The following is a 14,322-nucleotide window of genomic DNA, read 5'->3' as shown; positions in this document are numbered from 1 at the left end:
ATCGCATTTGCACTTCACACTATACATGTTTTATCCCTCACATGACCTCATCATTCTCTAATAAGAAAGTTTATTACAAATAATTCTGCATAATCATCTGAGAATAGATAACAAATGCATTTGCCATTGAGCAACAAAAGTAACCATAAAAACAAATACTAGCACTTGCATAAGTATGTAGACTCGTCTCGGAAACCAGCCAATCAGATTTGAGATGTAATGGGAAGAGGGGATACAATATAATTTGGCGACTATTCCCCCTAGTGGATAGAAAGAAAAAACGTCCAACATCGATGCAAAGTTTTCCTTCGTTTTTTGTATGTCGGGTGCGAATTTATAGGATTTACCCATGTGATTTTTTTCTCCATCGTGTGGAAATAACATGTTTGCATTAAAAACGAGAAGGACATGTTCTTCTGTGTTCCCTGCCATTTACCGCACACCCCTCCTCATAAACTGAAGACAGCGAGGTGAAGTTGTGGATGAGTAGCGCGGACGGAGGGTGCACACAACAACGGGACTCGGCGATTGAGACATAAATAAAGTGAGTTTGAACCATCTTTATTTGACCTTTTAACGGGTTGTTTTACAACGCTGTCCCCAAAATAGTTTTTAGTTTGATTTATGTTTTTGGGCGCCCCAACATGACGTATTTATATCATTATACTGAAATGTTGTTGATGCACATCAACGAATCCATCGGTGCATGGAAGTTTTGAACAAATTGCTCGTCAAGTATACCAATGCCTTACGATTGTTTTAAATGATCATTTAAAAGTCTTCTGACAGTCGTCTGACAAATATAAGTTTCTTTAAGGGAGAAACTCGGGTGAATAACTAACGCTGTTCGCTAAAGAGACGCCTCCACGGCGACCATGTGTGTCCCCACATTATGTCTTATCTTGTAATTTGGTTCATGGTCATGTGCTACAAGGCTAACATTCGGCTCTTAACAAGTCAAGTGCTTATTTAGAGTTTTTCAAAGAAATAACATCCAGAGTTATGTGTGTTATAGCCCGACAAAAGCATAGTGCATCTAATCAGGCAGGGCACATCAACACCAGACAATGAGCATGATCTTTGTCTGGTGTTGATGTGCCCTGTCTGGTATGATGCACTATGATTTTGTCGGGATACCCATTCCAAACAACTTGTTATTTTTTTGCAACAGCAAAATTGGCATTCAAATGAGTACTTGTGCACACCAATGATTGTTTTGTAAACTTCACTCCGCCTCGCCGGGCCCTGGGCTCACGATAACTCTGGAGAGGATAACCTATTATTTCACTTCCGTAGAGATGTAAGCTATAATCAGTGTATGAGTCCCTGATGTCACTGTCTCAAAAATAACCTGTTCTCAAGCTCAAAAAGTGAATGTGCCTCATAACATGATTCCTATGGCTAACATTGTATTTAAAATAATATATATTAACCCATATATTCAGATATTTTGTGTGTATGTGTTGGTAGGCCCCAGGAAGAAACAACTGCAGGGTGGCCATCAGAGTGCACCATGGGTCACTTCTCCAGCAAGGAAAGCCACGGGGCATCAGGTTGGTCAACACAAAAGGCTAACACTGTGGTCACACTGTGTGTGTGCGCATGTGTGTGTGTGAGTGTGTGAGAGATTGACTCTGGATGTTGCCCCTTCAGTACCCCCTGTTCCCTAATTCTGGTAAACCACTTTAAGAAGCTCCTTCATGTTTTCTAAAATGATTTTCAATTACGTAACACAAAAAAGTACACGCACACACACACACACTCCTGGCAGTCTGCTAGTGAGAACAAAGCGAGCCCACTGCCAAGCCTCAAATACATATTCTCTTCTTCAGGGAAGAGGGGGAACTAATAAAGGAGGGAGAGAAAGGAAAAGAACAGCTAGGCGGGGGCAGAGTGCGAGCAGACGGGGAGGGCGGTGTACAGAGAGGTATAGACCTGAGGGACGTTTGGGGAAAGGACCACACATGCATAATGAAGGAGAGGATAAACAAAGGGAGAACCGGATGCCTGTGTGTATTTTTTTTTTTTTAATAAATTACAATCTTGGCTCGCCTCCGTTTTGATCTGCTCATAGAGCGGTCACTCGTCTTGACGTCCCATCGCTGCTCTTCTGCACCATGAACCCACTGCTGTAACGCTCACCCCACCCCACCCCGTCAGTGCCCAGCTGTGATAAATCGGCAGAATTCCCCGGCTCAGCACAAGGGCAATGGATTAATCATAGGAATCCTAATTTTGTCCGACACGCACACAGGCAATTTTTTTGCAGCGCACCATCCGCCTACAGACAGATGTGTACAATGACAAACACACAGCCATACAAAACCTTTCCTTTAAGGCATCGTTCTGTAATTCTTTTCACTCGTACACAAAGACTATAGTGCGTTAAGGTCTGCAATGGGAAGTTGTGCAAATAAAGTTGAATGATCTTGAGGTATTTTCCTATTACAGGGTGGGGGTCTGGAAAGAGACAGTCAGCCTAAAACAAAGTTCACTTGTGTCATGGTCTTGCTATGCGATAGATGACCGAGTTTGAGTACGGTTCATGGCCAATTTACTGCTCTCCCTTTGGTGTGTACCTCACCCACTCCTGGGAGCATGAGTGACGCAGCAGTGAAAACATAAAAGGGGGGAAAAGAAAGGTTATAGGAGGAATGCCCATATATAGACGTATTGGATTGTGGTTCCCCCCCCCCCCCCTCTTCTGCCACCCAAAACCTTGGCTAGTTCATATAGTCGGGCCAGATGCACTAAAACCTGGTCAACATTCTAGACTTGTTACTGCCAAGCAAATTCTTCTGTACTTGAGACTTTCTTTCTGTATTCCCCTGTATATAGCTTTATGTCTTGGGAGCCATCCATTCGCTCTTTGTATTAGCATCTACTTTTGTCCGTTTCTGTTCTAGGAGGTCATCCAGATGTCTTCCACACGCCTCCTACATCGCCCACTAACGAAGGACCCGCCCTGGACCCCCTCCAAGTAAAATGCACCAGTTCACCCCTATCCCCGCTCGTAGCCCAGGTGACCTGTCCACCCCCGGTCCCAGCCAAAACCCCCCTCCCACTGTGCACCGGGAAGAAATCCCAGTTGGGCAACGCGCCAACCACACCTATTCCACCCCCCGATTGGAAGCCCCCAATCCCGCCCTCCGCTCCTACGAGTGTCGTGATTGGTGGACCTGGGGAAAGCCTCCTGGCCTCGCCTAAAGTACAGGGGGCCCCACCGGGGTGTAACGGGGGTCCCTCCAATTCCACCCCGGCCCCCCGGGCCCAGGGCACCCAGCGGTGGGGGGGCACAGCGAGCCCCAACGATAGCCCCGTAGCGCTGGACAGCCCCGCTTCGCATGACACCAGCCGAGCGGACCGCCACTGGAGGGAGATGGACAGCGGGCTGAGCCAGTCCCCAAGCAGGGAGGTCCCGGGGGAGGCGATGGAGACGATGCTGGAGCAGTGTCGGACCACCCTGGGTCTCACTGATGGAGCGCCTAGCACCACAGGTGAGACCGTCAGGACTGGGTCCCAGTATTTGAGGACTACCTCCACTGGTTTTAATTTTTTCTTATTTTTTTTAATAAATCAAATCCTAATTTAGTCTACAAAATGTCACAAATAGTTACCAGAGTCCAAAGTGACGAATGTGCTTGCTTTATTTGACAAGCAGCATCGAAGAACTAAATTATTCCTATTACGGGGATCCATGAACCAAATATTAGAATTTAATTGCAAAAGAACACAGAAATCGTTTTTTATTGTTTATTGTTCTTAATAAATGAAACGATTCATGGATTATTCAAATTAGATTTGATGCATTTTCTGTCTATGGACTAATTGACTACTCGACTAATCTTAGTTTTAAGTGCTTGTCATTTTTCAACATTTATCTACTGTTTATCAATAATGCGCTTGGGTTGCGAGATTTTGAATTAACCTGCCCTGCATTTAGGAAAATGTATAGGTTGAAAGCAGGACATTGAACGCCATGATAATATAGATTTAACTAATGTTAGTTCAGGTTTTATTGCGGCCAACGCTATACATTTTTCAACAACATGAATGGCTGAAAGATAAACATGTATACATTTCTAAATTAGACATTGACTTTCCACTTTGTGCATTCTCTCCTCAGAGTTGCTGAAGTGTCTATTGACCGAGATCAACAGTCTGAGGACTAACTTGCAGGTAGGAGCAGCAAAGTCTCTGTGCATTCCTTGGTTGCGTTGTGAAACTATCGGTGCACTTTTTTCCTTGTTTATGGAAAATATTATCCTTTCCATTCTCCACTGAATTGAATTCATACAGATATGTAGCCCTGGAATTTGTAACACATGCCAAAGGCATGTCGCAGGGTCTTCGGGATGAATATAGAATTGTAAACAGGAAACGTCACACACGCCAACGTGTGTGTGTGTGTGTGTGTGTGTGTGTGTGTGTGTGTGTGTGTGTGTGTGTGTGTGTGTGTGTGTGTGTGTGTGTGTGTGTGTGTGTGTGTGTGTGTGTGTGTGTGTGTGTGTGTGTGTGTGTGTGTGTGTGTGTGTGTGTGTGTGTGGCACTCTGATAACACCCCACCAACACGCATCCACATCCATTTTCCAGCAGTGGGAAAACTGGAATGCACCCCTCCCCTCCCCCAGGCTAATGGAGATCTTCCTGTCCTCCGCTCCTCCTTGGAGGCTCAGGGGAAGGAAGGAAACCCTTTCATATTCTACATAAGACTTTATTATCTCTCCCATAGCTCCATCTCTATTCTCTCTCTAGCTGGCTGGCTGGCTGGCCGTCCACCTCCCGAGCCTCAAGGTTTTATTTTAATTTTGACTAACAGTTTAGAGTAGCGTTTAGAGCAAGGTTTGTAACGGTCTGTACACCGCTGCACCAACATCTCCCAGGTGACCAAGAAGCACTTATTTTCTCCCTAATTTAAACCGCACTTAACAAATCGTTGACGTTTTGATACCGAGGTCAACACGTTTTGACAATGTTGTTTGGGAAACGATGAGCCTGTGACGAATGAAACCACCCCACCCATGACTTGCATCACCCCAGGGCTCTCGTGTCTCTCAATTAGTTTGGTCCACCGAGGCAACAGAAAGGATGGTAGATCGGAGGTAATGGTGCGGATGGAAGAGATGCCTTTTTGAGCCAACAGTTGGAAGGAAGTGGTGGACTTTGTAATGAAAGTTGGTTGTGCAGGTTTTTAAAACAGTTTGTCACGCCGCGTGTTAACGGAGCCTGCATGGGGCTGACCCCTAACGACTGGCCCCACACCAGGCTCTGTCTGACTCAGACATCCTGCCTGCGCTCATTGGGTCCCCTGGTGCTTATGTTCATTTGTGTAGAAGAGATATTGGAGAGGGAGAGGAAGGGAGTGAGAGAGAGGCAGGGGGGGGGGGGCTGCTTTTGATGGTAATTTCCTGTCTGCTGCGTGTTCCACTTCCTGGCCCACCCTTATGAGGATTCTGGCTGGGGGATCCAACCTTTCTCCAGATCTGTCCCAGATCCCAGCAGCATGCAGCAGCTGCAAAACAAGTCGGCCCCCCCCCCCCCCCCCCCACACCTCCCAAATAGATTGAGAGATTTAGAGTTAACCCCCACCTACCCAGTACATGTCCAAGTGTTAATGTGCACACAATTAATATTGCACTTTTTTTATCTCTATCGCTCAATAATCTATCGCTCTAAATATCGCTCTTTCTCGCTCCTCCACACATCCTTCTTGCCTGTGTGTGTGTGTGTGTGTGTGTGTGTGTGTGTGTGTGTGTGTGTGTGCATTTTAGAAGAGAGAGGTAGCCTGGTTTGTCTGTAACCCAGTCACAAAAAAATAAACCCCAAAAAAGTGTTTAAGTTGGGGGGGCCCCCCCATTTGGCTGATCTCTGCTGCTGCTCGGAGAGTTTGTTTCGACTGTATGCATCGCCCTACCTCCCCTCACCCCAGCCCCCTCCACTCTGTGTTCCTTTCCTGGGAACCTTTTGGTGGAGAGGGATGGAGAGTGGGTGGTGCCGGTGCTGGGGTGGGTGGGGAGCAGTGGGCCTCATTTGTTAAGAAGACGAAACTTGTTTTATTTAGTTGTGATGAAAGGGCTTTGGCCTCGCTGCCAGTATTTATTTATGCGTATGTGCGTTTGTTGGCCATGATAGAAAGACACACACTCACACTCTGACGTAAACAAGGTCCGGACATGCAGTCACTCTTACAAACACAAATAGTGCACTGATCTATGGAGGGGTGTTGGTGGTTGGAGAGTCTCTGGTTCGAGGTTGGTCGGTTTACCCCCACTTCCTCCTTGGCTTTCTTTCTCTCCCTCCCTCTGCCACAGAGCTCCCCTGGCCCCTCCCGAAAAGACAAGAACGTTTAAACAAAGAAAAATAAATGAGCTGGCAACTTCTTCCCTGCTTAGTTCCTTCTCATCATTCCTTTCACCCATGATCACATCCCCTATTTCTCAACGCTTCCTTAGACCCAACATTTCTTTGTAGGGTTTTAGTTTTCGCCAAACCGTGCTCATTTCCATATTCTCCCACATTATGCCTCTTCTCTTTTCTCAACACTCCTACGCTATCATTATAATAACTGGTCTTTAGGCTCCATTTTTCATTGGCCCTTCAAACCTGACTACTATCTAACATTTTTGGAAGCTTAAAGCAGGGCAATGTCAAGGGTCTTTGCTGCAGACAGATTCATTATGAAGCAGGAATATTTTATTTGGTCGAAGAAATTATTCTTTAATAGTGTCACACGTATTTGTGGCAACATTGTTGATGCAATTTTGACGTTCTATTAAATGGAATTATTTCCTTCATATTAATCAGATACAAGGACATGACAATTCAATTTTGAGGATAATGATGAGGGTTTCCATTGTCCAGTGAAATTAGCAAATGTTCAGCATATGTACCGACTCCAAAGAAAAACTTGATTCCTCCCTCTCTCTGTCTCTTGCCTTATATTAAATGAGTGAGTAGACATACCCAATCTTGCATACATTTATTATGAAGGCACGAAAAATTCTGTGTGAGGATGTGCATGGTCGCTGTTTCAAATTTGTCATGCAATGCAAATGGACCGTTGGACTCGTGCTCTGTGTAATGTTCATTTGCGATGTGGCTCGGATCGTTTTGGGCTACAAACGGGGATCTTGTAGATCATGGGACTGGGCTGAGGAGGACGAGCGAGGGGAGATGGTTTATGTCTTGGTGACCTTGTGTTTTCGAACACATCGGAGGGACTGGGGAACGCATGACGAAACAGGGATGTTTCCCCCATGTATACGTCGAGAGAACAGGGTGTGGGTATGAATTCCGGGACAGATGTTGCACACATACACACTCACACACACTCTAAATCTCCTTGTGTGTTGGTTCCTTTCGCGCAATTGGGGTGTGATTGCACGTCCAGTTTGTGCACATTGTCACACTAGCTCATGGCTAAGTTGTATATGTATGAGGGAGAATAAACAGCCTTATCTCGGTGAGAATTGAGGATCTCCCCTTCCTGTTGCCTGAAGGAGACATGCTGTAGGTGGAAGCTCCACATTCACCTTACAAAGTGTGTGTGTGCGTATTCACCATTTTAAACAATTCAGCCAAATGAGTAGTGAGTCCTCTTTTTGCTCCCTACTTTCCAACCTTTCCACCAAAAGCGACGGCAATTATTTTTTGTTGCCTGGGAAAGTGTGTTCCAACTTTTAATTTGAAACGGAGGATCTGTGTGCTTTGCACCCGGCTGAAAAGGAGTGTGTGCCTGCGTGTGATAGAATGGAAATATGATATGTGTGTGTGTGAGAGAGCGAGGGAGGCTGGGAGAGACTGCGTCCAGTATAATCGGGCCCAGCTGTGGTCTTGTGAGTCTCGCCGGTCAGATAAGGGGTGCGACTTGGCAAGGGTCCTCTCTCTCTCCTCCTCCTCACTATCCATTCTTCATCTAATTGCCTGCCTGCCTCGCGCCTCTACTCCTCCGCTGCACTCGCTCAATTTCTCTGTGGCTTAACGTTTGCAGCAACACAAGTCTCTGCAGGCCTTAAACCACTATATTATTAATTCTCTCTCGCTCTCCCCCCTTTGCCCCTATTTTCTTTTCCCCTACTCATGCACGGGATTGTGTCAAGTCTTGTGTGCGTTTTCACAAATGGCCTGTTCTTGCTTACCTCCTGGTTCCCGTTGCTCAGAGAGCCCTTTGTGGTTGTGTGTTGTAGCGTGTCTGCGGAGGCAAGGTTTGTGCACTTCCAGGCCACAGAGAGTCTGAAGGAATTCGCCGGAACTGCACATGACTACACGCCCCCGCAAACTCCACTTCCCGATCGAACCGCTCCTTATCTCCACAGAAAGGCGATGCCGGGTTTTAATGAAGGCAGCCGCGTTGGTTCGGGTGATGAAATACTGATGAGTCATATTTGAGTGGAATTATGTGAGGGTTTATTTGTATGATGAAAGAAGTGCATAAATACACCTTCATCTTTGGCTGTGGCAGTAAACAAATGGTTTTGTCAAACCACACAACGTCAGAATTCAAAATCAGGAACAGTTACTGGGGACAGAATCGGGGGCCGGATAGCCTAGTGGTTCAGTCTAGTCAAACCACATGCCGAGTGGCTCGGAGTTCAATCCCCAATGCCCATGGTTTACCTGTAGCCTGCATCCCTGAGAAAGACTGCTAACCACTACCTGCTTATTAATGACCTGTATCTACAAAAAAAAAATGCACTTGTATGTAATAAAAAAAAAAAATTTGATTGGTCCAAATGTGTGGTCACTTGTCATTACAAACGTAACCTATGTGACCTCACGTGACGGGTAATAATGATTGTCTTTGCGACTGTATTGGAGTCATCAGAGGTCAATGTCCTCCCCCACTGCTTCTCTAGGCTCTTGCTAGTTATTGCTGTCGATTCGCTCCAACCTTTCCCTCCGCTGTTGGCCAAAAGGCTGATCATTCAAGATTACATCGATGCAGGATTTGATAACTAAAATGCCCTAAATGTAAATGATCAGATAAAATCTGTGTAAGAATATATATTCTGCTTCAATCAAGTAGAAGTAGAAATGGCTTTATCGAATTATGATTTTTCTCCCGAAAAATCTTTGGGGAATTCAATAGCTTTGGAAATCAAACACTTAAAAATGGCAGCCAAATGAAAACGACAACTTAAATTCAACCCAACATTTTGTCTTTCCCTCCCAATGCAGACGGAGCGCATGGAGTGGCTGCAGTTCCAGACTGACCTCCAGGTGGCGGTGGCGGTGGCGGACCGTCTGAGGGCTGAGGCCGAGGAGGACCTGTTGGCGCTGAGGGGGGCCCACAAGGAGGTGAAGAGGGAGCTGGCGTCCGCCCATCAGAGGCAGAGGGAGGCCGACACGCAGCTGGAGTCTCTGAGGGGCGAGCTGAGCGAAAGTCGGAAGGAATTGGCCGCCACCGCCGCCGCCCAGGCGCATGGCAAAACACAGGCCCAGGCTTCAACGGAGGCCCGGGACAAGCCCGACTCTTGCACCAACAACCGCGGAGGCCTCGTGGGAACGGACAGGGGCAGGACGAGAAGCCTGCACGGACTAGGGCGAGAAGGGACGGCGATCGGGAGTCCGAATGGAACAGCGATGCCCAACGCTGTCACTAAGGGGGAGGAGACTAAAACAGAAACTCGGGGTGTGGCTAGGAGATACATGAGAAATGTGACCGGTGAGGGCGGGAGCAAAGAGACGAGTCGAACCAATGAGACACGAAGGACGGGAACTACAGAAAGGTCAAGGTGAGCGGTCAATGGTGACTAAAGTGGTAACTTGTGACCTATTCACCTATAACAGATTGTCTAAAGTTTTTTGCAACAAAAAGTAGACTCCTAAGATTCTCAAATGCGTGTTTGAATTAGCTCGTAAGAAGCTGCACCATCAGACACCCGTGATACAGAAAAGCTGAAACACGGCACGCGTCAACCCTGTGGTCAGAACTTTCAGAAACCTGACTTTATTAAGACTTCTATATCCAATAAGCCTAACATTGGTGTGGAGGCTAAAACAACGTGTGTGTGTGTGTGTGTGTGTGTGTGTGTGTGTGTGTGTGTGTGTGTGTGTGTGTGTGTGTGTGTGTGTGTGTGTGTGTGTGTGTGTGTGTGTGTGTGTGTGTGTGTGTGTGTGTGTGTGTTCACTCATCTTCGTGCACCAATTATCACCCATTTCTCTCGCTGGATACCATTTTCCTGGCTATTATAATGGGAAACCGATACCCATTTTTTTGTCGACCGATGTCGCCAGGTTTGTGGTTGCCGGTGAATGCACTCCCATTTTCTCCTGGCTCGGCGGGGACACTTCAGTTTAAGGATTTTTGTTAGAATCACCCGATCGACTGCAGTCGAAGTGGAACCAGGGTTCCGAAAAAGCCTATCAAAAACAGTACGCCTGGCTGCCCAAGCCTGTCCACTATAAAGTGTGTGTCTGTGTGTATGTGTCACACAGAAGTCTCTCCAGAATAGCGCTCTCCTTGGATTCCCACACGCCGCACAACGGAACCTCCCAGTCCAACTCTGGCACCACGGCCTCCTGTACAAACAAGGTGACCCTCTCCCACTCCAGGAGTATCCACTCTATCAGGGTCCGGGGGCTAACAACATGCTAACGGGGGAGCCACACGTTGACCAATGTCATTTCCTATTTTCAGAACTCGAACCAACTTAGAGTGCAGAGAAGCTTGGACTGGCCAGAGAGCTCCTCTGCGAACGCCGGTGTGTACATTCATTTATATCTGCATCCAAAAAACACGAGGTGTTGTGTTGGTAAGCTGCTGCAGTCCTGGTGGTGAATAGTTTGGGTGTCTTTTTGTAGGGAAGCGGGAGGAGCTTCTGAACAAGTACAACTCCGCCCTCAGTGAACTGCCTCCCACCAAGTGAGTGCATGCACGCACACGCACTCCATGCATGCACACACACACAGGCTACATTCTTCTCTGAGCCCACTAGATGCAAACCTTGAATGTTCAAAAATGATCCAACCTACATGGTACACGGTAGATGGGCATAATTGTTCCATGTTGGTGGCCTTGGAATACAATCGCCGATTGTTGGCCTTTTTTTCGTGGTCGCATTCGCTTTGTAAGGCGGGAGCCGTTCTCACTTCCTGTGTGTTTTCGTGGCCAGGTCCCAGGACGGCTTCAACATGCTGCTGCGTCGTCACGGGGGTTCCAAGCGCAACTCGCTGCTGCGCTGGTGCCAGAACCGCACGCTGGGATACAAGGTCACCACTAACGCTGATGGTCTCCCTGGAAGGACGGATCCCCCAATCTGCGTCCCTTCTCGAGATTTATCAGAATCAGAATCAGAAAGGATTTATTCCTTGCTAATTAAGGGAGTTTTATTTTTCCTGCCCTTTAGGGGGCTAGGGTCAGGGAGGTGTCATGAATATATGGCCTGCTAAGCCCTTTGAGACTGTAACTGTGATTAAGGGCTTTACAACTTGAATTAGTACTTGGGTGGGAGTTTAGCTTGACTTGAAATGTAACTTTAACTGTAATGTTCTTTTATTTTGTTAACCCGTTTATTGAGGGGATCCACTTTAGGCCGGTCAAGACTGGTTTAGTGAGGGGGGGAGGGGGCATGTGAAGCAAAAAATGACGGTGGGGGGGGGGGGGGGGGGGGCACCGTACACTGGACATTTTGTAGAGCAGTGCGTAGAGCCTTTACTTTACGGCAATCGTCCACGTTCTTTGCTGTATTGTTCGTTTTCCAAGGCAATTCTCGATACTACCGAAAATCCTAGTAGCTGCCATATTTAGAGTGGTAGGGTGGCCCACAGCGTGGCCAATCACATTTTTTTATATATGCTTTGAAAAATACTCATTTACATATATTTTTCTAAATGACAACCCTATGATGCTTTCTGTCGACCGCAGAACATCGACCTCACCAACTTCAGCAGCAGCTGGGTGGACGGCTTGGCGTTCTGCGCCGTCTACCACACGTACCTCCCCTCTCACGTCCCCTACCCCAGCCTGAACCCGGAGAACAAGGTCTGGACCCGGGCGCACCCGCCGGCTCAAAGCTGTCCACAATAGGTTTTGTTCCAACTCACTACTTATTGATTTTCTCTTCCCATCAGCGGGAGAACCTCAACCTGGCGTTCAAGACGGGCGAGAACGTCGGGATCACGCGCTCACTGGTGCGTCTTTTGTGCACGCATTTAATCCGGTGGGGACATTGCCTGCTGGACTGGGCGCATGCTTTGTTTTCGTTTCGTACAGGCTGCTTCAAATATCTTAATCAATATATGCATGGGTGTTTGTCAGACGGCGGACGAGATGCTGCGGGCGGGGGGACCGGACTGGCAGCGTGTGCTGAGCTACGTGGAGAGCATGTACCGCCACTTTGAGATGTGACCCGACAGCTCCCAGCCGCCACGGAGACGGACGGACTGACATCCAGACTGATGGACCAATGACCACACGGATGCTTCCGAGACCGGTAGAAGGCGGACGAAACAAATGTCTGCCGCGTCCACCTCAACCGGTAACTGAACACCTCTCTCTCAAGAGATGTACACACCGACCACACCCTCCTGTATTGGTCGCTGCTGTCGCCATTGCTTAACGAGGACGGGCACGCCATTGGCTGTTTGACGAGCAGGTTCATTCCTTTAGATCTGTCGACCCTTTTCAGAGGTGTCATTGTCAAACACAGGTGTCACCCATAAAGCTAATTAAGGGTTGGCTCCTTTTTATGTAACGCCGGGGTACCCGACTCATACCTCGTTGGGCCTACTACCCCCGTGGCCTGGTACTATAAAGGAGCTGACCCACCATTAGTGTAATGAGCACACCCGTGCTTGTCCCACGATGACCTATCAGGGATAGGCCGTACGATCAGCTGCAGTCCTATATGCATACTGTTGTCACAGCCTCATGAGACGGTACTGCACCACAGTCAGGTCTAACACTAGATCAGTGACGTCTTGCCTCATCGCCGTGCCTTTTTAACTGATCCGTGAACTGTGGACGGTGTCATATGTTCATGCCTGGTGATTCTATGCACACTCTGTTAATATGCACTTTTGTCCGCACTTTTTATGTGAGATTCTTCTGCCTGCCATTGGCACATTAGGGATATGTTTGGTGATGAGTTTTGTCTAATAAATGTTTTTTGAATAATGTTAAAATAAATATATATATCTGAATTTGAATTCCCTTAACCCATTTAGCTACAATTTCAATTTGACTTCAGTTTTTCTAATGGAAGCTGCACTCCACACCACGGACGGGCTATAATGGAAAATGATCCTCAAACGCTTGCATGTTTTTTTTATATACACATCTTGCTATATTTTCTAACCCTTTCTTCAGTGGCCAAAGTGCTGTATTGAAGAAGAAAGAAACATTGCATAATTATTTATGCAATTATGTTTGTGAAAATAATGCCAAAGAAATAAACACTGAAATGAATTGAGCACTGCTTAATGATTGTTTTATTTTAGCAATGTTTTCTTCTAAGTTATGAAATAAATAAAATGTTCACTTCATTAGGCGCTTACACAGAAAGATGAGCTGTACGACCTGCCCTCCAAGAGTAGATGATTAGTATCTTATTAGTGCTCCCCAAGAAGTTTGGCTTTGACGGGATATATCGCCAGAAATTTGAATAATTTGAATAGTTGCTGCCTTCTCTAGACTTTAAATTAAATATAAAGTATTCATAACAGAAAATGATGATGATGCGGCCCCCTGGTGGAGTATCCTCAGAATGCAGCAAGACCCTGTATCCTGGTCTCGCAGAGACAACCTTTATATACAAAACGTAGTGCGAATACACGGAATAGGTTGAGACTACTAGTCAACTACTCCATGATAAAATATAAAAAAATAGAACCCTTTTGCCTTGTATATACTACCATCTGCTGGTTTGAAACAGCATCATTTTAAACCAACTACTTGATGGGTGCATGGCGTTCTGTGCCTTCCACCACATATACCTCCCCTCTCATTTCCCCTACTCCAACCCTATCCAAATGTGTATATATATAAAGGCCTACAGCGTTATTTTGCAATTGTCCCTGGTAACTTCCCCTTTTGTCACTATGTGAAAGGAGAGGGCACAGCTACCCGGTTCCTTTATGGAGCTGACCTTAGGTCTCTGAATCTCTAAAACATCATATAGAGTATAGGATAGCAGGACAACATAGATAAACTTCTATAGGTCAAAACACTTGTACATCAGTGTTTGGTATAGGGTGATGCTGTAAGAGTAGTCTGCTTAGTGTATGTGTTGTGTCCCACAGAGAAAATGTCAGGACACCTGAGACAAAGGTCTTCTCATTAAAGAATCACTGGTGCCTAAACGTCCCAGTATTTAGTGGACT

At 46.6% G+C, this 14,322-nt stretch overlaps 1 protein-coding gene across 3 annotated transcripts; it reads left to right on the top strand.

Moving 5' to 3' along the window:
• Window positions 1-264: 264 nt before the first annotated feature.
• si:ch211-195o20.7 (cytospin-A) lies at window positions 265-13,868 on the top strand. Of its 3 annotated transcripts, XR_008895697.1 has the most exons (13): window positions 265-544; window positions 1,471-1,553; window positions 2,907-3,497; window positions 4,127-4,179; window positions 9,178-9,734; window positions 10,438-10,534; window positions 10,640-10,703; window positions 10,804-10,864; window positions 11,115-11,211; window positions 11,867-11,983; window positions 12,073-12,132; window positions 12,260-12,479; window positions 13,310-13,868. XR_008895697.1 is itself a non-coding variant. In XM_056591177.1 (12 exons), exons 2-12 carry the CDS (start codon window positions 1,514-1,516, stop codon window positions 12,347-12,349), a joined length of 1,827 nt encoding a protein of 608 aa, XP_056447152.1. In that variant the 5' UTR covers window positions 265-544; window positions 1,471-1,513; the 3' UTR covers window positions 12,350-13,867. The 3 variants fall into 3 exon arrangements, 2 of the variants coding, with proteins under 2 accessions (XP_056447152.1, XP_056447153.1); XM_056591177.1 differs by having other exon boundaries at window positions 12,260-13,867; XM_056591178.1 differs by having other exon boundaries at window positions 1,446-1,553; window positions 12,260-13,867.
• Window positions 13,869-14,322: the final 454 nt, after the last annotated feature.

The sequence above is a fragment of the Gadus chalcogrammus genome, chromosome 5 (assembly GCF_026213295.1).
Source record: "Gadus chalcogrammus isolate NIFS_2021 chromosome 5, NIFS_Gcha_1.0, whole genome shotgun sequence".
NCBI classification, from domain to species: domain Eukaryota; kingdom Metazoa; phylum Chordata; class Actinopteri; order Gadiformes; family Gadidae; genus Gadus; species Gadus chalcogrammus.
The sequence above is the reverse complement of the archived record's forward strand: the minus strand, read 5'-3'. Positions and strand labels throughout refer to the sequence as shown.